The following is a 22,121-nucleotide window of genomic DNA, read 5'->3' as shown; positions in this document are numbered from 1 at the left end:
TTTTTTTGGTCTTGTATGGAGATCTTCTATTGCTTTTCGTCTGCATGCCGTGTTGACTATTTGACGATTAATATTCGATTCATCATATTTATTATGATAATGTTCTCCGACGGCTGAAGAAAATGCATCATTTTTATCTGTATATAATTTTGCATCACACGTTCTTATTACACATCTCCAACGGGTAGAGCCATCTTTTTTACTAGTTGATCCAAAATTGAACTTTAACCCCTTTTACTTCTCAAAATTCTAAAACTTCCATCACTCGAAAAACGCAAGGAAAAACTTAAAGAAAAAACACAAGCGCCTATTCAGTAGGAAAGTGAATGACATACTAAAATTAATATATAATTACACCGCAATACCGACAACCGCCTCATATATTATTTGTTATATTATATCGATAGCACTTTTATTACGTCCGTTTGTAGATAAAAATTCTGATATCAGATATACATATACGAGATTGTCACAACCTCACAACCCATACCAATTAGTATCGATATTATATCAATCATAAATCATCTTGAGACAGTGCTTTCCAAAATGTCGAACATGAAACCGTGGGCGAAAAGAATGCAATTATTTTTAGGCGAAAAGAGGAAACTATTTTATCATACTTGAGGACGTGGGCGAAAAGAGGAAGGTCATTTTTGGGCGAAAAGAGTACCGCCCGCCAACAGAGGCCTACCTCCGAGGGACACGGACTTTGTAGCAATAATTAAGATAGTCGTTGTTCCGTGCCCATCGCAGTCGTCGAAGTCGTGTGACGCGAGTTGTTCCCGAACTCACCGTTTTGTTAATGCTGCTGCGGCACGTAATATATTTACGCGTTGTTTAGCCATTCGATAATATTCATATTATTGATGTTACGGAATATCAATACGCAAGTGCATCTGCCATCGGTGGCATATGAATATAATATGATCGCGAGTGCGAGCGGGCGACTGGATTTCCTTTTGTAATTATTGTCCGTGTGTCGCTGTTGTTAAATAACGTAAACAGTAACGGGCAAGATGGCAGTTTAATATTAATAATCGGTAGCTAGTGATCGCACGCGGGTGCAATCCAACCAGACGCCGAACGTGCGTCGGACATTCGGGTCTGTGCGTACGATGTGTCATCTGGACTAGGAGACGTCGTATCACATCATGGGCGTAGCGAGTATGGGGCAGGGGTGGGCAAGTGCCCCCCCCCCCCTGCACTACAAACTAAATTGTATTTCTTATATCGCACGTGTAAGTTTTACGTTAAAATTGAAATATTAAATTTGATATAAGTACATGAAGTCTAAAAATAGTTTAGTGGGACCGAGTGATATCTACACGTGTAATCGTTTTATATTTTATCGATTAGTCTATCTAAAGATTATTTGAATTATGAGTTAAACGCTAATCGTTATGTGCTTTATACATTAATATCAACAGCGATAGTGTCAACAATCAAGTGCAGCAGACAGCAGTACGTGCCGTTCTGTGTTCGCGTAAGTAACGAATATAATATATAACGTTTACATTTAATATTATTTTACACGATGGACATAAGAAAGTTTTTTGGTGGTAAGTACATATCTTGTTTTAGAATTATAAATAGTTACAAAGTAAAATAAATAAGTACAAAGTCTTTTACTTATATAATATATACACTATGTATTGTGACCGCCGCCTGCCGCAACTATGATATATTAAGAGGACGCTATACCCGCATGCGTTGTCTTCGTCTTACAAGCATACAATATAGCGAAAAACTGTTTTGCGCGGGACAAAACCACTCCCTTGGTATTTATAGTAGAATTACCAAAATTCCACAATACATAGGACACAACTTTTTCTGTGTCATAGCGCATATTTTATGTTTATAATTTATTATTAATAAATTATCAACAACAAACAAATTTTTAATGCATTAAGTTTCGAGCCCTGATTATCACTTACATCATTATTTCATAAGTCTTCGTAATTTTTAAGGTCGAGAAAAGAGAAAATTGCCAGAAATAAGTAGTAGCGGAAGTGATGAACACGATGGAATATATAAAATTCCCAAATCCTCCAACGAACCTTCCACTTCTTATGATCGCAATACCAGAAATGCAGATCCTTCAACTTCTAAAAAGCTTACAAATGAAGAACGTTTTGAAAATGACATAGGTCAATGGGTGGGACGGTCTAATCATTTAACAACATCTCAAAAAATGGATATCTTGAAACGTTGTTGGACGCCACCAGAAAATTACAACTTTAGTGAGGATGCTATTGCTGTTGGATCAAAGAGAAAATTTAACCATAGTTGGTTACAGGCCTATGCTCCTTGGCTTGCGTATTCGAAAATACTGAAAGGAGCTCTTTGTTTGTACTGTGTTCTGTTTCCACCGAAAAAAGTCCAAGGTGTTTTAGGTTCATTTATCATCAAACCTTTTACACGATACAAAGACATTCACGAGGGCTGTAGAAACCATATTTCCAATAATTGGCACCAAGGAGCAACCGAAGCAGCTAATAGTTTTGTGGAAGAAGTACCTATAAATATTATGATGGTATCCGGACACCAAAAAGTACTAGAACAAAATCGAAAAATTATTTCGTCCATAATTTCAAATGTACTATTTTGCGGAACCCATGATCTACCCTTTAGAGGAAAAGGTCAAAATGAAGGTAATTGAATAAAATCATTAAATTTATAAAATATTGGATTATTTAAATTATATATTTTTGATAATTTTTTGATGTAGGAGTTTTCTATGACTTAATTCAAATGCGAATTGAAGCTGGTGATCAGTATCTCCAAAACCATATCGAAAAGGGCAAGCGAAATGCCATCTACACATCTCCGCAAATTCAGAATGAAATCATCAATATAAGTGGAACAGTAATCAAAGATTGTATTATTAATGATGTTAAAAAGGCTGTAGCTTTCAGTATAATGGCAGACGAGACCGCTGATATCTCAGGAACAGAGCAATTGTCTATTGGGATTAGATTTTTTGATGGTGAGAAAAGGGCTATCAGAGAAGAATTTTTAGGCTTCATTGAACTACATGCCACGGATGCTGTTAACATAGCTAGTGCAATAGATCATTTTATTCAAAACGAAGGTCTCGATGGAACGAAGCTTGTTGGACAAGGCTATGATGGTTGCGCAACTATGGCAGGGAAAATCAATGGAGTGCAAACAATTTTACGAGAAAAATATCCACATGCTCTATTTTTTCACTGTGCAAGTCATAAATTAAACTTGGTGGTCAATGATTTAAATTGTGTTCCAGAAATACGTAACACAATTTCAACGGTAAAGGATATCATAAACTTTTTTCGCGAATCTGTTTTACGTAGAAAATGTATCCCGAACATACCAGCATTCTGTGAGACACGATGGTCTCAAAAATATAGAAGTATTTCAATTTTCAAAGAAAATTTTGAGATAATTGTACATGCTTTAGATAAATTGTCAAAAGATGGGAACACTGCAACAAGAAAAGTTGCTTTTCAATTGTATGCTGTAGCAAATAAAAGTATTTTTATAATGAGTGTTATCCTCATAGCAAAATACTCTAAATTATTAGAGCCTGTTGTGAATGCTTTACAATCAAAAAATCTGGATTTGCTGAAATGCTCAAATTTTATAAAAAAAATAGTAGTCATGGTGAAAGATCACCGCGAACACGCTGACACAGAAATTAAAGAATTATTAACTGCTGCAAACATAGCAGCTGAGAATATAGGAGCAGAAATTAATCTTCCTAGGATTGTTAAACAACAACAACATCGTTCGAATCCTCCAGCGTTAAATTCGGCTGAATTCTGGAAGAGATCATTACTAATTCCATACTTGGATTCATTAATATCCTCATTGGAACGGAGATTTTCTGATGAAAACATACCTGCTTTTTCACTTTTATTATTACACCCTTCAAATATGTTAGATATGAACACCAAAGAATTTAAACTTAAAATAAATGATTTTGCCAATTATTACCAAATTAAAGACTTGTAAAGTGAAGCAGAATTATGGTACAACATCTGGAAGGAGAAAAAACTGGCTAAAAGCAAACTATCAGACATGGAAATGAGTGAAGTAGTAGAAGAAACAGATATTTTCTTTCCTAAAATAAAACAAGCCTTGCATATTTCTTTAGCTCAGCCATGTACAACTTGCACTATTGAGAGGTCATTCAGTACGTTAAGAAGGGTAAAAACTTGGTTGCGTTCAACGCTGACGGAAAACCGTCTGAATGGTAAATCAAAATAGTTTTTTTATATCAATGCTAATTAATAATTATATTAATATTAATCATATACAATGTAAATTATTTCAGGTCTATGCATACTAAGTGTGCATAGAAAGCTGCTAGATGAAAAAAAGGAAGAGATGCAACAGAAAATTCTCAGCAGATTTTGCGAAGACTCTAGACGATTGTCATTGTTATAATTTAAAAATAATGATTAATGAATAATATATTATAAATAAATACTTTAAAAAAAAATTGAGTTTTAATGATTTAAAGTTGGCTACATCACTGCCCCCCCCCCCCCCCTGATTGAAATCCTAGCTACGCCCATGTATCACATGCATAATTAGTGTGGTTCAGCCATCGATCAGCAACGTGGATCGCGGGATTAGAACGGGCAAGCAGTCGTCATGGAGGTTTGGTCATAAGGACAGTCGAGTGGTCGGCGGCAACAACTGGTAACGCGGTATCACGACAGTGATACGCGCTTTTATTATCATTGTTTATGATACCATATCATTGTTTTGTATTTTGTTTGTTTATTTTTTATATTGCCTTCGCGGCGTTTTGTATTATTATTATTATATATTATTGTCTCGACTATCGAGCAATCGGTCCAATATTATATTATATAGTAGGTGGGCGCCTACATCCCTCACATATGTATTACACGGATGCTAATTATTATTTATATTTATTATTATATGTTGTGTGGTGTTTTTTTTTTTGATACAGTCCACTTTTTAAGATTGAAAAACTCGCTGAAGTTGTTAATTATTTATTATTATTAATAACCTATATCTCTAGGCGAGTAATTGTTACAATACACGACACATCAACTATAATATTAATTCAACTTACAGGATATAATAAATAATAACAATATAAAACGACAAACCATCTCTGCTCAGAATCGTTTTTCTTATACAATGATATTATATCATTGAATTTAAGTTTAATACAATCCATTATTGACCCACTTGTTACCTACTTTCCAACATCCACTTACCCGCTTTTCTTTTTAATTTTTTCTTCTCACACTTTTTTCCTTGAAATTTTTTTAAGGATGCTGGCAATTTACACAATAAAGAATATTTAATAGCTGAAACGTTTCAAAAATATTGAATATATCTCAGCATGTGTGTTGATAACAATACACTACTGAGTACTGACAGACTTTTATACGTTTTACTTTATTAAATGTAATTTTCATTTTTTTAAATGTTAACATAAGTCTTTAGTTTTTGAATTAAATACCTAATAGTTTTGTATACATTTTGATAAACTAAAATAATATTTTGTTCTAATGTATTTTCCAGATTCATTGAGAAAGACGACGTTGATTATAAAGAAGGCAACAGTTGTTCCAGGTCACTTAGCGAGTCGTCATCGGACTTTCGCACCAGGACCAAGACTCATTATTGGCGCAGCAAACTGCCACAAAAGTGTCGGAGGTAAGCTGTCTAAGTTTCTGTCAATTAATTTACGATTCACACCAGGAAACTTAAAATTAAAATTACTGGTATTTTTCGTGAAATTATTGTACTATATAAGGTAATAGGAAGGCCAATTTATCATTGGCCGAGGGAGCCATTAATTCATGATGACAGGGGCTTCACTATTGCGATTTTTATTGTTTTAAATGTACAGCCGAATTAAACGGCAATGTTGTCAATACATTTTATACAAAAAAAAAAAAAAAAAAACAAACAAACAAACAAACAAACAACCAAACAAAACACGACAAAGAACTATATTGATCAATTACATTAAATAAGAAATATTAAAAATCGCTTAAACGTATTATAATGGGGTCAATACAATAATTATTAATGGTAGAGAAAATTAGAATGTTCTAAATCGAAAGGAAATGCTTCTATACTATTTGTTGTGTACCCGTGTGTATGTTATAAGCCTCCTGGGACGATAAATCAGAAAGGTGCCTCTTGGGGGGTTTTTCATCTTCTATGGGTAGTCTTGGCTGTTGAGATGGAGTGAGGGTGGAGTTTTATTTGTGTTTTTTTATCGCAGGAGATGTATTCGGTTTGATATCCGATCATAAAATCCGTGTTGTTTTGATATTGTTTTTCGTTTATTGAGGAGGTATCTGCCTATGGCAGTGCTATGGGGCTATTAACCATCTAGTATGATTAGGTTAACAATTTAATGTCATATATACATTAAAATATGCATGTCGGTTGTGGTAAAGGTGCTTCTAAAATCTTTAGTATTAATAACGCTGAAACTATTGCCACAGCTAATAATTAATATTACATTAAATACATACTTCAGGAAAAAAAATTGCGTCAACAAATAAAAGATGTTAGTTGATGCTATTGTTAGTATAATATTGCATTCAATATATAATTTTAAATCATAGGACTACGACGATAACGTCAACAAACGTTCCGTATTGTATGTTAGCTAACTTTATGAAATATTTAAAAAAAAAACAATCAAAAACCACTGTAACAGGAACATTATTTCGGAAATGTTTATTCGTCTTATAACGTTTTCTTTTTCTTGTTTTCTCGTAATTGGCTATTTGTATAGGTACCAACAATAGGGTTTTTTAAGAACGCGTAAAGCGCGAGAAAAAGCTAAATAGTTTCTAGTTTAATGTTATTTTTACTGACAATATTCGTTGGGTAACTTCTGTGACAATCATTCAAAATTGGCAATAATTGGACTCTAATTATATATTAATACTAAAAACTTTAGAAGAACCTTTACCATAACTGCCATGCATATTTTTAATATTTATATGATATTAAACAGTTAACCTAATAATACTAGAGAGTTAATAGCAACATGGCACTGCTATAGGGCTGCCATGACACTGCCAAAGTGTCTGTTTGAATTATTTCACCACCAAACTATTTAGACCACAGACTACCTAATATATAATAAACGAATTTACAAAGAATCGTTAGGTACAGTATGGTGGATTAGGTCAGTGAAAGTTCAAACGAGACCTAACGAGTTATTGCCGATCGTGAATAATTGTCAATGCAGTTAGACATCGAATATTGTCAATAAAAATAACATTAAACTAGAAACTATTTAGCTTTTTCTCGCGCTTTACGCGTTCTTAAAAAACCCTATTGTTGGTACCTATAGAAATTGCCAATTACGTTATTTAGTTATAAGTACACTTTGTCTTGCGAATCTGATCAAAACTGTCCACATAATCATTTTTAGATATATGGTGTTTAGACGTAAAACATTTTATTTACCAGAAAAACCCATACACTTGTGGATTAGAGATTCCTTTTTTTTTTAAATTTTTGCTATTTCCAGAAAAAAATACGTTGGGTCGTAAGTCAAAATACTTGCGACCCAATAAATAGACTAAGAGCCAAATACTAAAGCTATAATTGTGTTACAGGTGGTACTTTAAGTACATTCTATGTATTTTGGAAAATCAAACCGATATGAAAATAGTTTTTATTATAAGTGCATGAATGTCGAACGTTAAAAAAATAATTTCGACTCAATCAATGAAACTTTAGTACCTATAGGTATCCAATATCTAGGGTTCTAAATTTGAAATATTTCAAAATTGAAAATTTCACTGTTCTTGAAATTTTCAATGAAATAATGAAAAATATTTTTTCTTCTTTTAAACGTGTTTGGTTATAGATGTTTAGAAACAATAAATTGATTACACACTTAGAATTAAAGAAAAACATATTATTTTTATAATTTATTATTTCGTATTTGTATATTCTATATTTTATACTACCGAAAAAAATTCCTGGCATTATTTTGAGAATAAAAACATTTTTTAGGACACATAAACTGTATTAAATATGATAATATAATTATAAGGCCACATTCATTGTATTTTAGTTGTATTAACATAATTACTAATCTAATTATTACATAAGAAATGTTTCAAATACCACGATTACGTGTTTAACATAATTTGTAATCATTAAAAAAATAATTCCGTTTTAGTTTTCCCTACAAGGTAGAATGAAGTAAATGTTGAACATTCTCAGGTACCATAATGCTGCTGATAAAATGTATTCTCTTGCGTGTCACGCATCTCAAATGGAGATATCTGTGTTAATCGATGTAAAGTTTAATAGAGAAAAAAAATGTTTCATTAATAGCTTACATAATATATTTATTTATAGCAAGACGATACAGTGATTATGTGGGTGACGATAATTATATATTTTGCTGTAGCACACGTACGTGTTAAAATATTTGAAATACAAAATATAAAGTCATCGAAATGTTCGTGTCTACAACTTTTTACACTTTCATTAAAATATGTCCTATGGTTTATTTCTTTTAATTTTTGTTTGGTTCCAAACTGCTGTTGTCATCTAACTTTTTCCGTCGGCGTCAGACCGTTCCTTAGAATTTGCATGTTCTCTTGGCACCTATCATTTCGCATCTGGACATATTGTTTAAGGGGATGTGGTTTAGGTTTGAGCGATGATGATGGTGGAATTTTGTTTGAAGACATTCTGTATACTGAAATAATAAAAAGAACACTTTAGTAAATACACTGATGCGTACGGAATTCAATCAATCTGAAAACCATGTCATACAAACAAGTATATTCCATGAATTGAAATCGTAAACATAATACAAATAAAGCATCGTCAAATTAGTTATGGTATATTGATATTTGAACATTCATTGAAGTTAATGCATTCCGTTTGCGTAAAACACCTCAGTGGGTAGGTAGCAGGTACGTATTATAAATACACGAGCAGTCGTTCAAAGCGTATGGACTAACTGGTTTGCCTTAATTGATTTCGTGTTTTGAGGAAACGTTTATAATCTTATACAATTGAATATGATTTGAAAAAATATTAAAAACAATTATGGTTGTACTCCTTACACCTAAGTCAATATTTTTAAACGATTCCGAGATACCTATTACAAGTTTTTAATCAATCACGATTATTTAAAATCAGAAATTCACAGTTGGCTAATTTGAATATACACCAAAATAATAATCTTGTTTTAGTTTTCCCTACAAGGTAGAATGACCTAAATTTTTGATATTGTAAAAATATAATACTACTGCTGGGTGTAGGTACTCACATCTAAAACGCAAACTGCCAGTGAACACAATCCTTCCAGCGTCTTTTCACCCTGGCACGAAACGGACACTGCGATACTATGCATGAATCTTGAAATAAGAAATATACTTAACAATAATATAGCAAAATTAAAATATGTACCTATCTAATATTGAAACTACAACGTAAACGCCAATCGACAAGACCGTACGATTGAATTTGTTCCCTGAAAGAGTCAGTTTGCTCTGCAAAACTAACAGTGCTAATAGTAAACCATTATTATCGAGAAAACTATCAGTTGGATAAAATATAATAAGAATAATTATTCTTTAATGGGTCGATGATAAACTGTATGATTCATACAAGATAATAGAATTGGACACATAAACTGTGTTATTTATGTTAATATAATTATAAGTCCACATTCATTGCATTTTAGTTGTATAAACATAAATAATCATCTAGTTATTACATATGAAATGTTTCAAATACCACGTTTACGTGTTTTAACATAAATTGTAATTCTTAGGTATAAAAATTGGACGTTTTATAAATGTTTATCTACTAAATAATTTGTAAACATTCAATTTGATGAAATTCGTCGAAATTTTAACTTTCAATGATTATATAAAAAAAAACATGTCATTGGTGTACAGTTATTCGTTTTGGAATTACAAGAAAACAAGATAAATTCATATTTTTATCATTATTACGCATGTTGTCGAGAATAAAACTCAAAATGATTATAAAAAAAAAAAAAAGCACACACACATCATTGTAAAATCAATACATCCATCTTAATCTAAAATATTTTAAAACTATGATTGTGTTAGTCACATTCTAGTGGAAATTATATTTTCTCCTATTTACCCAATCTAAATGATACGAAATTCTAAAAATTAATAAAATCACGATTATAACTACAAAATAGAGACATTGACTTGGTTTATAATTTTATAATATTTTTCCTAAATTATCTTTTTGTATAGAGAATCTTAAGGTGGATTAGACATTGAGAACTATATCCCAGCGATTTTCAAACTAGTATTTGTATACACTTTTATACATAGATTACCTATTGATGAATTAATTCTCGGTTTCGGTCTCTGAAATTTTCTTCCCATAACTGTGCTTGGCGTTCGAAGCCATCCGTCTCTTCGTTGTAATTTGTGACATTTTTTTTTGTCTCTGTGATGTGCAGTTTTTTTGTTAAATTTTTAATGGTAAAATAACAGAATACAAATTATGAAGAATTGTTTCGTCTGTATATTAAATGTTGCATTATATAGCTAAAGGTTAGATTTCACTTACGAAGAAAATGTTGAACATTCTCAGGTACCATTATGCTGCTGATAAAATGTATTCTCTTGCGTGTCACGCATCTCAAATGGAGATATCTGTGTTAATCGATGTAAAGTTTAATAGAGAAAAAAAATGTTTCATTAATAGCTTACATAATATATTTATTTATAGCAAGACGATACAGTGATTATGTGGGTGACGATAATTATATATTTTGCTGTGGCACACGTACGTGTTAAAATATTTGAAATACAAAATATAAAGTAATCGAAATGTTCGTGTCTACAACTTTTTACACTTTCATTAAAATATGTCCTATGGTTTGTTTCTTTTAATTTTTGTTTGGTTCCAAACTGCTGTTGTCATCTAACTTTTTCCGTCGGCGTCAGACCGTTCCTTAGAATTTGCATGTTCTCTTGGCACCTATCATTTCGCATCTGGACATATTGTTTAAGGGGATGTGGTTTAGGTTTGAGCGATGATGATGGTGGAATTTTGTTTGAAGACATTCTGTATACTGAAATAATAAAAAGAACCCTTTAGTAAATACACTGATGCGTACGGAACTCAATCAATCTGAAAACCATGTCATACAAACAAGTATATTCCATGAATTGAAATCGTAAACATAAATCAAATAAAGCATCGTCAAATTAGTTATGATATATTGATATTTGAACATTCATTGAAGTTAATGCATTCCGTTTGCGTAAAACACCTCAGCGGGTAGGTAGCAGGTACGTATTATAAATACACGAGCAGTCGTTCAAAGTGTATGGACTAACTGGTTTGCCTAAATTGATTTCCTGTTTTGAGGAAACGTTTATAATCTTATACAATTGAATATGATTTGAAAAAATATTAAAAACAATTATGGTTGTACTCCTTACACCTAAATCAATATTTTTAAACGATTCCGAGATACCTATTACAAGTTTTTAATCAATCACGATTATTTAAAATCAGAAATTCACAGTTGGCTAATTTGAATATACACCAAAATAATAATCTTGTTTTAGTTTTCCCTACAAGGTAGAATGACCTAAATTTTTGATATTGTAAAAATATAATACTACTGCTGGGTGTAGGTACTCACATCTAAAACGCAAACTGCCAGTGAACACAATCCTTCCAGCGTCTTTTCACCCTGGCACGAAACGGACACTGCGATACTATGCATGACTCTTGAAATAAGAAATATACTTAACAATAATATAGCAAAATTAAAATATGTACCTATCTAATATTGAAACTACAACGTAAACGCCAATCGACAAGACCGTACGATTGAATTTGTTCCCTGAAAGAGTCAGTTTGCTCTGCAAAACTAACAGTGCTAATAGTAAACCATTATTATCGAGAAAACTATCAGTTGGATAAAATATAATAAGAATAATTATTCTTTAATGGGTCGATGATAAACTGTATGATTCATACAAGATAATAGAATTGGGCACATAAACTGTATTATTTATGTTAATATAATTATAAGTCCACATTCATTGCATTTTAGTTGTATAAACATAAATAATCATCTTGTTATTACATATGAAATGTTTCAAATACCACGTTTACGTGTTTCAACATAAATTGTAATTCTTAGGTATAAAAATTGGACGTTTTATAAATGTTTATCTACTAAATAATTTGTAAACATTCAATTTGATGAAATTCGTCGAAATTTTAACTTTCAATGATTATATAAAAAAAACATGTCATTGGTGTACAGTTATTCGTTTTGGAATTACAAGAAAACAAGATAAATTCATATTTTTATCATTATTACGCATGTTGTCGAGAATAAAACTCAAAATGATTATAAAAAAAAAAAAAAGCTTACACACATCATTGTAAAATCAATACATCCATCAGAATCTAAAATATTTTAAAACTATGATTGTGTTAGTCACATTCTAGTGGAAATTATATTTTATCCTATTTACCCAATCTGAATGATACGAAATTCTAAAAATTAATAAAATCACGATTATAACTACAAAATAGAGACATCGACTTGGTTTATAATTTTATAATATTTTTCCTAAATTATCTTTTTGTATAGAGAATCTTAAGGTGGATTAGACATTGAGAACTATATCCCAGCGATTTTCAAACTAGTATTTGTATACACTTTTATACATAGATTACCTATTGATGAATTAATTCTCGGTTTCGGTCTCTGAAATTTTCTTCCCATAACTGTGCTTGGCGTTCGAAGCCATCCGTCTATTCGTTGTAATTTGTGACATTTTTTTTTGTCTCTGTGATGTGCAGTTTTTTTGTTAAATTTTTAATGGTAAAATAACAGAATACAAATTATGAAGAATTGTTTCGTCTGTATATTAAATGTTGCATTTTAAAGCTAAAGGTTAGATTTCACTTACGAAGAAAATGTTGAACATTCTCAGGTACCATAATGCTGCTGATAAAATGTATTCTCTTGCGTGTCACGCATCTCAAATGGAGATATCTGTGTTAATCGATGTAAAGTTTAATAGAGAAAAAAAATGTTTCATTAATAGCTTACATAATATATTTATTTATAGCAAGACGATACAGTGATTATGTGGGTGACGATAATTATATATTTTGCTGTGGCACACGTACGTGTTAAAATATTTGAAATACAAAATATAAAGTAATCGAAATGTTCGTGTCTACAACTTTTACACTTTCATTAAAATATGTCCTATGGTTTATTTCTTTTAATTTTTGTTTGGTTCCAAACTGCTGTTGTCATCTAACTTTTTCCGTCGGCGTCAGACCGTTCCTTAGAATTTGCATGTTCTCTTGGCACCTATCATTTCGCATCTGGACATATTGTTTAAGGGGATGTGGTTGAGGTCTTAGCGATGATGATGGTGGAATTTTGTTTGAAGACATTCCGTATACTGAAATAATAAAAAGAACCCTTTAGTAAATACACTGATGCGTACGGAACTCAATCAATCTGAAAACCATGTCATACAAACAAGTATATTCCATGAATTGAAATCGTAAACATAATACAAATAAAGCATCGTCAAATTAGTTATGATATATTGATATTTGAACATTCATTGAAGTTAATGCATTCCGTTTGCGTAAAACACCTCAGCGGGTAGGTAGCAGGTACGTATTATAAATACACGAGCAGTCGTTCAAAGTGTATGGACTAACTGGTTTGCCTAAATTGATTTCGTGTTTTGAGGAAACGTTTATAATCTTTTACAATTGAATATGATTTGAAAAAATATTAAAAACAATTATGGTTGTACTCCTTACACCTAAATCAATATTTTTAAACGATTCCGAGATACCTATTACAAGTTTTTAATCAATCACGATTATTTAAAATCAGAAATTCACAGTTGGCTAATTTGAATATACACCAAAATAATAATCTTGTTTTAGTTTTCCCTACAAGGTAGAATGACCTAAATTTTTGATATTGAAAAAATATAATACTACTGCTGGGTGTAGGTACTCACATCTAAAACGCAAACTGCCAGTGAACACAATCCTTCCAGCGTCTTTTCACCCTGGCACGAAACGGACACTGCGATACTATGCATGAATCTTGAAATAAGAAATATACTTCACAATAATATAGCAAAATTAAAATATGTACCTATCTAATATTGAAACTACAACGTAAACGCCAATCGACAAGACCGTACGATTGAATTTGTTCCCTGAAAGAGTCAGTTTGCTCTGCAAAACTAACAGTGCTAATAGTAAACCATTATTATCGAGAAAACTATCAGTTGGATAAAATATAATAAGAATAATTATTCTTTAATGGGTCGATGATAAACTGTATGATTCATACAAGATAATAGAATTGGACACATAAACTGTATTATTTATGTTAATATAATTATAAGTCCACATTCATTGCATTTTAGTTGTATAAACATAAATAATCATCTAGTTATTACATATGAAATGTTTCAAATACCACGTTTACGTGTTTTAACATAAATTGTAATTCTTAGGTATAAAAATTGGACGTTTTATAAATGTTTATCTACTAAATAATTTGTAAACATTCAATTTGATGAAATTCGTCGAAATTTTAACTTTCAATGATTATATAAAAAAAAACATGTCATTGGTGTACAGTTATTCGTTTTGGAATTACAAGAAAACAAGATAAATTCATATTTTTATCATTATTACGCATGTTGTCGAGAATAAAACTCAAAATGATTATAAAAAAAAAAAAAAAGCACACACACATCATTGTAAAATCAATACATCCATCTTAATCTAAAATATTTTAAAACTATGATTGTGTTAGTCACATTCTAGTGGAAATTATATTTTCTCCTATTTACCCAATCTGAATGATACGAAATTCTAAAAATTAATAAAATCACGATTATAACTACAAAATAGAGACATCGTCTTGGTTTATAATTTTATAATATTTTTCCTAAATTATCTTTTTGTATAGAGAATCTTAAGGTGGATTAGACATTGAGAACTATATCCCAGCGATTTTCAAACTAGTATTTGTATACACTTTTATACATAGATTACCTATTGATGAATTAATTCTCGGTTTCGGTCTCTGAAATTTTCTTCCCATAACTGTGCTTGGCGTTCGAAGCCATCCGTCTATTCGTTGTAATTTGTGACATTTTTTTTTGTCTCTGTGATGTGCAGTTTTTTTGTTAAATTTTTAATGGTAAAATAACAGAATACAAATTATGAAGAATTGTTTCGTCTGTATATTAAATGTTGCATTTTATAGCTAAAGGTTAGATTTCACTTACGAAGAAAATGTTGAACATTCTCAGGTACCATAATGCTGCTGATAAAATGTATTCTCTTGCGTGTCACGCATCTCAAATGGAGATATCTGTGTTAATCGATGTAAAGTTTAATAGAGAAAAAAAATGTTTCATTAATAGCTTACATAATATATTTATTTATAGCAAGACGATACAGTGATTATGTGGGTGACGATAATTATATATTTTGCTGTGGCACACGTGCGTGTTAAAATATTTGAAATACAAAATATAAAGTAATCGAAACGTTCGTGTCTACAACTTTTTACACTTTCATTAAAATATGTCCTATGGTTTATTTCTTTTAATTTTTGTTTGGTTCCAAACTGCTGTTGTCATCTAACTTTTTCCGTCGGCGTCAGACCGTTCCTTAGAATTTGCATGTTCTCTTGGCACCAATCATTTCGCATCTGGACATATTGTTTAAGGGGATGTGGTTTAGGTTTGAGCGATGATGATGGTGGAATTTTGTTTGAAGACATTCTGTATACTGAAATAATAAAAAGAACCCTTTAGTAAATACACTGATGCGTACGGAACTCAATCAATCTGAAAACCATGTCATACAAACAAGTATATTCCATGAATTGAAATCGTAAACATAATACAAGTAAAGCATCGTCAAATTAGTTATGATATATTGATATTTGAACATTCATTGAAGTTAATGCATTCCGTTTAAGTAAAACACCTCAGCGGGTAGGTAGCAGGTACGTATTATAAATACACGAGCAGTCGTTCAAAGTGTATGGACTAACTGGTTTGCCTAAATTGATTTCCTGTTTTGAGGAAACGTTTATAATCTTATACAATTGAATATGATTTGAAAAAATATTAAAAACAATTATGGTTGTACTCCTTACGCCTAAATCAATATTTTTAAACGATTCCGAGATACCTATTACAAGTTTTTAATCAATCACGATTATTTAAAATCAGAAATTCACAGTTGGCTAATTTGAATATACACCAAAATAATAATCTTGTTTTAGTTTTCCCTACAAGGTAGAATGACCTAAATTTTTGATATTGTAAAAATATAATACTACTGCTGGGTGTAGGTACTCACATCTAAAACGCAAACTGCCAGTGAACACAATCCTTCCAGCGTCTTTTCACCCTGGCACGAAACGGACACTGCGATACTATGCATGAATCTTGAAATAAGAAATATACTTAACAATAATATAGCAAAATTAAAATATGTACCTATCTAATATTGAAACTACAACGTAAACGCCAATCGACAAGACCGTACGATTGAATTTGTTCCCTGAAAGAGTCAGTTTGCTCTGCAAAACTAACAGTGCTTATAGTAAACCATTATTATCGAGAAAACTATCAGTTGGATAAAATATAATAAGAATAATTATTCTTTAATGGGTCGATGATAAACTGTATGATTCATACAAGATAATAGAATTGGACACATAAACTGTATTATTTATGTTAATATAATTATAAGTCCACATTCATTGCATTTTAGTTGTATAAACATAAATAATCATCTAGTTATTACATATGAAATGTTTCAAATACCACGTTTACGTGTTTCAACATAAATTGTAATTCTTAGGTATAAAAATTGGACGTTTTATAAATGTTTATCTACTAAATAATTTGTAAACATTCAATTTGATGAAATGCGTCGAAATTTTAACTTTCAATGATTATATAAAAAAAACATGTCATTGGTGTACAGTTATTCGTTTTGGAATCACAAGATAACAAGATAAATTCATATTTTTATCATTATTACGCATGTTGTCGAGAATAAAACTCAAAATGATTATAAAAAAAAAAAAAAGCACACACACATCATTGTAAAATCAATACATCCATCAGAATCTAAAATATTTTAAAACTATGATTGTGTTAGTCACATTCTAGTGGAAATTATATTTTCTCCTATTTACCCAATCTGAATGATACGAAATTCTAAAAATTAATAAAATCACGATTATAACTACAAAATAGAGACATCGTCTTGGTTTATAATTTTATAATATTTTTCCTAAATTATCTTTTTGTATAGAGAATCTTAAGGTGGATTAGACATTGAGAACTATATCCCAGCGATTTTCAAACTAGTATTTGTATACACTTTTATACATAGATTACCTATTGATGAATTAATTCTCGGTTTCGGTCTCTGAAATTTTCTTCCCATAACTGTGCTTGGCGTTCGAAGCCATCCGTCTATTCGTTGTAATTTGTGACATTTTTTTTTGTCTCTGTGATGTGCAGTTTTTTTGTTAAATTTTTAATGGTAAAATAACAGAATACAAATTATGAAGAATTGTTTCGTCTGTATATTAAATGTTGCATTATATAGCTAAAGGTTAGATTTCACTTACGAAGAAAATGTTGAACATTCTCAGGTACCATAATGCTGCTGATAAAATGTATTCTCTTGCGTGTCACGCATCTCAAATGGAGATATCTGTGTTAATCGATGTAAAGTTTAATAGAGAAAAAAAATGTTTCATTAATAGCTTACATAATATATTTATTTATAGCAAGACGATACAGTGATTATGTGGGTGACGATAATTATATATTTTGCTGTGGCACACGTACGTGTTAAAATATTTGAAATACAAAATATAAAGTAATCGAAATGTTCGTGTCTACAACTTTTTACACTTTCATTAAAATATGTCCTATGGTTTATTTCTTTTAATTTTTGTTTGGTTCCAAACTGCTGTTGTCATCTAACTTTTTCCGTCGGCGTCAGACCGTTCCTTAGAATTTGCATGTTCTCTTGGCACCTATCATTTCGCATCTGGACATATTGTTTAAGGGGATGTGGTTGAGGTCTTAGCGATGATGATGGTGGAATTTTGTTTGAAGACATTCCGTATACTGAAATAATAAAAAGAACCCTTTAGTAAATACACTGATGCGTACGGAACTCAATCAATCTGAAAACCATGTCATACAAACAAGTATATTCCATGAATTGAAATCGTAAACATAATACAAATAAAGCATCGTCAAATTAGTTATGATATATTGATATTTGAACATTCATTGAAGTTAATGCATTCCGTTTGCGTAAAACACCTCAGCGGGTAGGTAGCAGGTACGTATTATAAATACACGAGCAGTCGTTCAAAGTGTATGGACTAACTGGTTTGCCTAAATTGATTTCGTGTTTTGAGGAAACGTTTATAATCTTTTACAATTGAATATGATTTGAAAAAATATTAAAAACAATTATGGTTGTACTCCTTACACCTAAATCAATATTTTTAAACGATTCCGAGATACCTATTACAAGTTTTTAATCAATCACGATTATTTAAAATCAGAAATTCACAGTTGGCTAATTTGAATATACACCAAAATAATAATCTTGTTTTAGTTTTCCCTACAAGGTAGAATGACCTAAATTTTTGATATTGTAAAAATATAATACTACTGCTGGGTGTAGGTACTCACATCTAAAACGCAAACTGCCAGTGAACACAATCCTTCCAGCGTCTTTTCACCCTGGCACGAAACGGACACTGCGATACTATGCATGAATCTTGAAATAAGAAATATACTTAACAATAATATAGCAAAATTAAAATATGTACCTATCTAATATTGAAACTACAACGTAAACGCCAATCGACAAGACCGTACGATTGAATTTGTTCCCTGAAAGAGTCAGTTTGCTCTGCAAAACTAACAGTGCTAATAGTAAACCATTATTATCGAGAAAACTATCAGTTGGATAAAATATAATAAGAATAATTATTCTTTAATGGGTCGATGATAAACTGTATGATTCATACAAGATAATAGAATTGGGCACATAAACTGTATTATTTATGTTAATATAATTATAAGTCCACATTCATTGCATTTTAGTTGTATAAACATAAATAATCATCTAGTTATTACATATGAAATGTTTCAAATACCACGTTTACGTGTTTCAACATAAATTGTAATTCTTAGGTATAAAAATTGGACGTTTTATAAATGTTTATCTACTAAATAATTTGTAAACATTCAATTTGATGAAATTCGTCGAAATTTTAACTTTCAATGATTATATAAAAAAAACATGTCATTGGTGTACAGTTATTCGTTTTGGAATTACAAGAAAACAAGATAAATTCATATTTTTATCATTATTACGCATGTTGTCGAGAATAAAACTCAAAATGATTATAAAAAAAAAAAAAAAGCACACACACATCATTGTAAAATCAATACATCCATCAGAATCTAAAATATTTTAAAACTATGATTGTGTTAGTCACATTCTAGTGGAAATTATATTTTCTCCTATTTACCCAATCTGAATGATACGAAATTCTAAAAATTAATAAAATCACGATTATAACTACAAAATAGAGACATTGACTTGGTTTATAATTTTATAATATTTTTCCTAAATTATCTTTTTGTATAGAGAATCTTAAGGTGGATTAGACATTGAGAACTATATCCCAGCGATTTTCAAACTAGTATTTGTATACACTTTTATACATAGATTACCTATTGATGAATTAATTCTCGGTTTCGGTCTCTGAAATTTTCTTCCCATAACTGTGCTTGGCGTTCGAAGCCATCCGTCTATTCGTTGTAATTTGTGACATTTTTTTTTGTCTCTGTGATGTGCAGTTTTTTTGTTAAATTTTTAATGGTAAAATAACAGAATACAAATTATGAAGAATTGTTTCGTCTGTACATTAAATGTTGCATTTTATAGCTAAAGGTTAGATTTCACTTACGAAGAAAATGTTGAACATTCTCAGGTACCATAATGCTGCTGATAAAATGTATTCTCTTGCGTGTCACGCATCTCAAATGGAGATATCTGTTTTAATCGATGTAAAGTTTAATAGAGAAAAAAAATGTTTCATTAATAGCTTACATAATATATTTATTTATAGCAAGACGATACAGTGATTATGTGGGTGACGATAATTATATATTTTGCTGTGGCACACGTACGTGTTAAAATATTTGAAATACAAAATATAAAGTAATCGAAATGTTCGTGTCTACATCTTTTTACACTTTCATCAAAATATGTCCTATGGTTTATTTCTTTTAATTTTTGTTTGGTTCCAAACTGCTGTTGTCATCTAACTTTTTGCGTCGGCGTCAGACCGTTCCTTAGAATTTGCATGTTCTCTTGGCACCTATCATTTCGCATCTGGACATATTGTTTAAGGGGATGTGGTTTAGGTTTGAGCGATGATGATGGTGGAATTTTGTTTGAAGACATTCTGTATACTGAAATAATAAAAAGAACCCTTTAGTAAATACACTGATGCGTACGGAACTCAATCAATCTGAAAACCATGTCATACAAACAAGTATATTCCATGAATTGAAATCGTAAACATAATACAAATAAAGCATCGTCAAATTAGTTATGATATATTGATATTTGAACATTCAAGTAGTATACATTTGTATGTTCACAGTCTACTTTTTATGTCACCACGGTAATTTCACACCGTTCAAGGGAGGATGTCCCCCTTGGACACAATAATTTTACCGTGTAAAAATTATGAAGAATTTGTACACTTTTTACACGGTAATTTCACACCGTTCAAGGGAGGATGTCCCCCTTGGACACAATAATTTTACCGTGTAAAAATTATGAAGAGTTTGTACACTTTTTACACGGTAATTTCACACCGTTCAAGGGAGGATGTCCCCCTTGGACACAATAATTTTACCGTGTAAAAATTATGAAGAGTTTGTACACTTTTTACACGGTAATTTCACACCGTTCAAGGGAGGATGTCCCCCTTGGACACAATAATTTTACCGTGTAAAAATTATGAAGAGTTTGCACACTCAAAGTCAGTTTTGTCCAAATATTTACAGTGTACATGCTAAATGGTTTTTTTCTCAACAAACCTTATTACTAAAATGGAATAATTATTTAAAATACAGAACACAAGTTATGTAATAACAGATTTTTTATTATTGTAAATTAATTCTAAAATATATTTACACAAGTTTTCTTACTTCTCTAGTAAAAGGTACATATTCTACAATACGATCATGAATTAATAAACAATAAGCAGTTACACCTGTAAGCGAATCTGAAGCTTCGATTTCCAATTGAACATCCACTGCTGAGGCTGTGGTTGAATCGTTCTGTTTTGAAGTATCGATAACTATAATTGGTGCGTTTGCTACAAAAGTAGAAGGACTCAATATCGGGTTACGAATACTTTTTTCATAGTACGATTCTTGAAACGATGTATACATATTATACAATAAGGTGAAATTATTTTTCGAAAAATCTAAATTCAAATTATCGTATGGATAAGCTATTGAGTTCAGAAATACTTTAACGTTTGTTAGATTACAATGATCGAATATACTACAATCTTTTGATAACACATTTTTGCGTCCTTTCTGTAATCCAATTACGACGAATCGTGGTTTTTCTAATTTTGAAGCAGTTTTCAAATTCCACACAACTTTTTTAGTGGTCCCGAGTTCAGGATATTCAAAAGTTTCAAAAGATCTAAAAGGGATAAACAAACTTTTTTCTTTTTCTATAAGTTTCAATAATTTCAACCTTTCTTCATCATCGACCGTTATATGTGGGACCTTCCAGACTATTTTATTTAAGGTGACTTTACCTTCAGTGGCAGTTGCACCACTTTTAACTTGTAAAGCATTTAAATCACTATGACTTCGGGTTAATATTAATTCCAATCTAGAATTCACTAATATTCTTTTGTAGTCTTCAAACAATCCTAACCAATATTTTAATGGAATACAAGCGGTAAATTCACC

The 22,121-nt window shown here is 30.9% G+C and overlaps 1 protein-coding gene across 1 annotated transcript; it reads left to right on the top strand.

Annotated features, from left to right (window-relative positions):
- The first annotated feature begins 1,534 nt into the window (after positions 1-1,534).
- Positions 1,535-3,990, top strand: LOC132944686 (zinc finger MYM-type protein 1-like). The gene is made up of 3 exons (XM_061014157.1): positions 1,535-1,559; positions 1,968-2,651; positions 2,729-3,990. The coding sequence occupies exons 1-3, from the start codon at positions 1,535-1,537 to the stop codon at positions 3,988-3,990; spliced, it is 1,971 nt and encodes a 656-aa protein (XP_060870140.1).
- The last annotated feature ends 18,131 nt before the right edge of the window (positions 3,991-22,121 follow it).

Source organism: Metopolophium dirhodum, chromosome 5 (assembly GCF_019925205.1).
Source record: "Metopolophium dirhodum isolate CAU chromosome 5, ASM1992520v1, whole genome shotgun sequence".
In the NCBI taxonomy this organism is placed as follows: domain Eukaryota; kingdom Metazoa; phylum Arthropoda; class Insecta; order Hemiptera; family Aphididae; genus Metopolophium; species Metopolophium dirhodum.
This window is presented reverse-complemented; position numbering and strand designations above follow the sequence as displayed.

Bases quoted from the DNA above. Each gene is read 5' to 3' on its own strand.
- LOC132944686 (XM_061014157.1), top strand. From the start codon at position 1,535: ATGGACATAAGAAAGTTTTTTGGTG. The intron at 1,560-1,967 runs GTAAGTACATAT...GTAATTTTTAAG, and splicing joins CATAAGAAAGTTTTTTGGTG to GTCGAGAAAAGAGAAAATTG. The intron at 2,652-2,728 runs GTAATTGAATAA...TTTTTGATGTAG, and splicing joins AGGAAAAGGTCAAAATGAAG to GAGTTTTCTATGACTTAATT.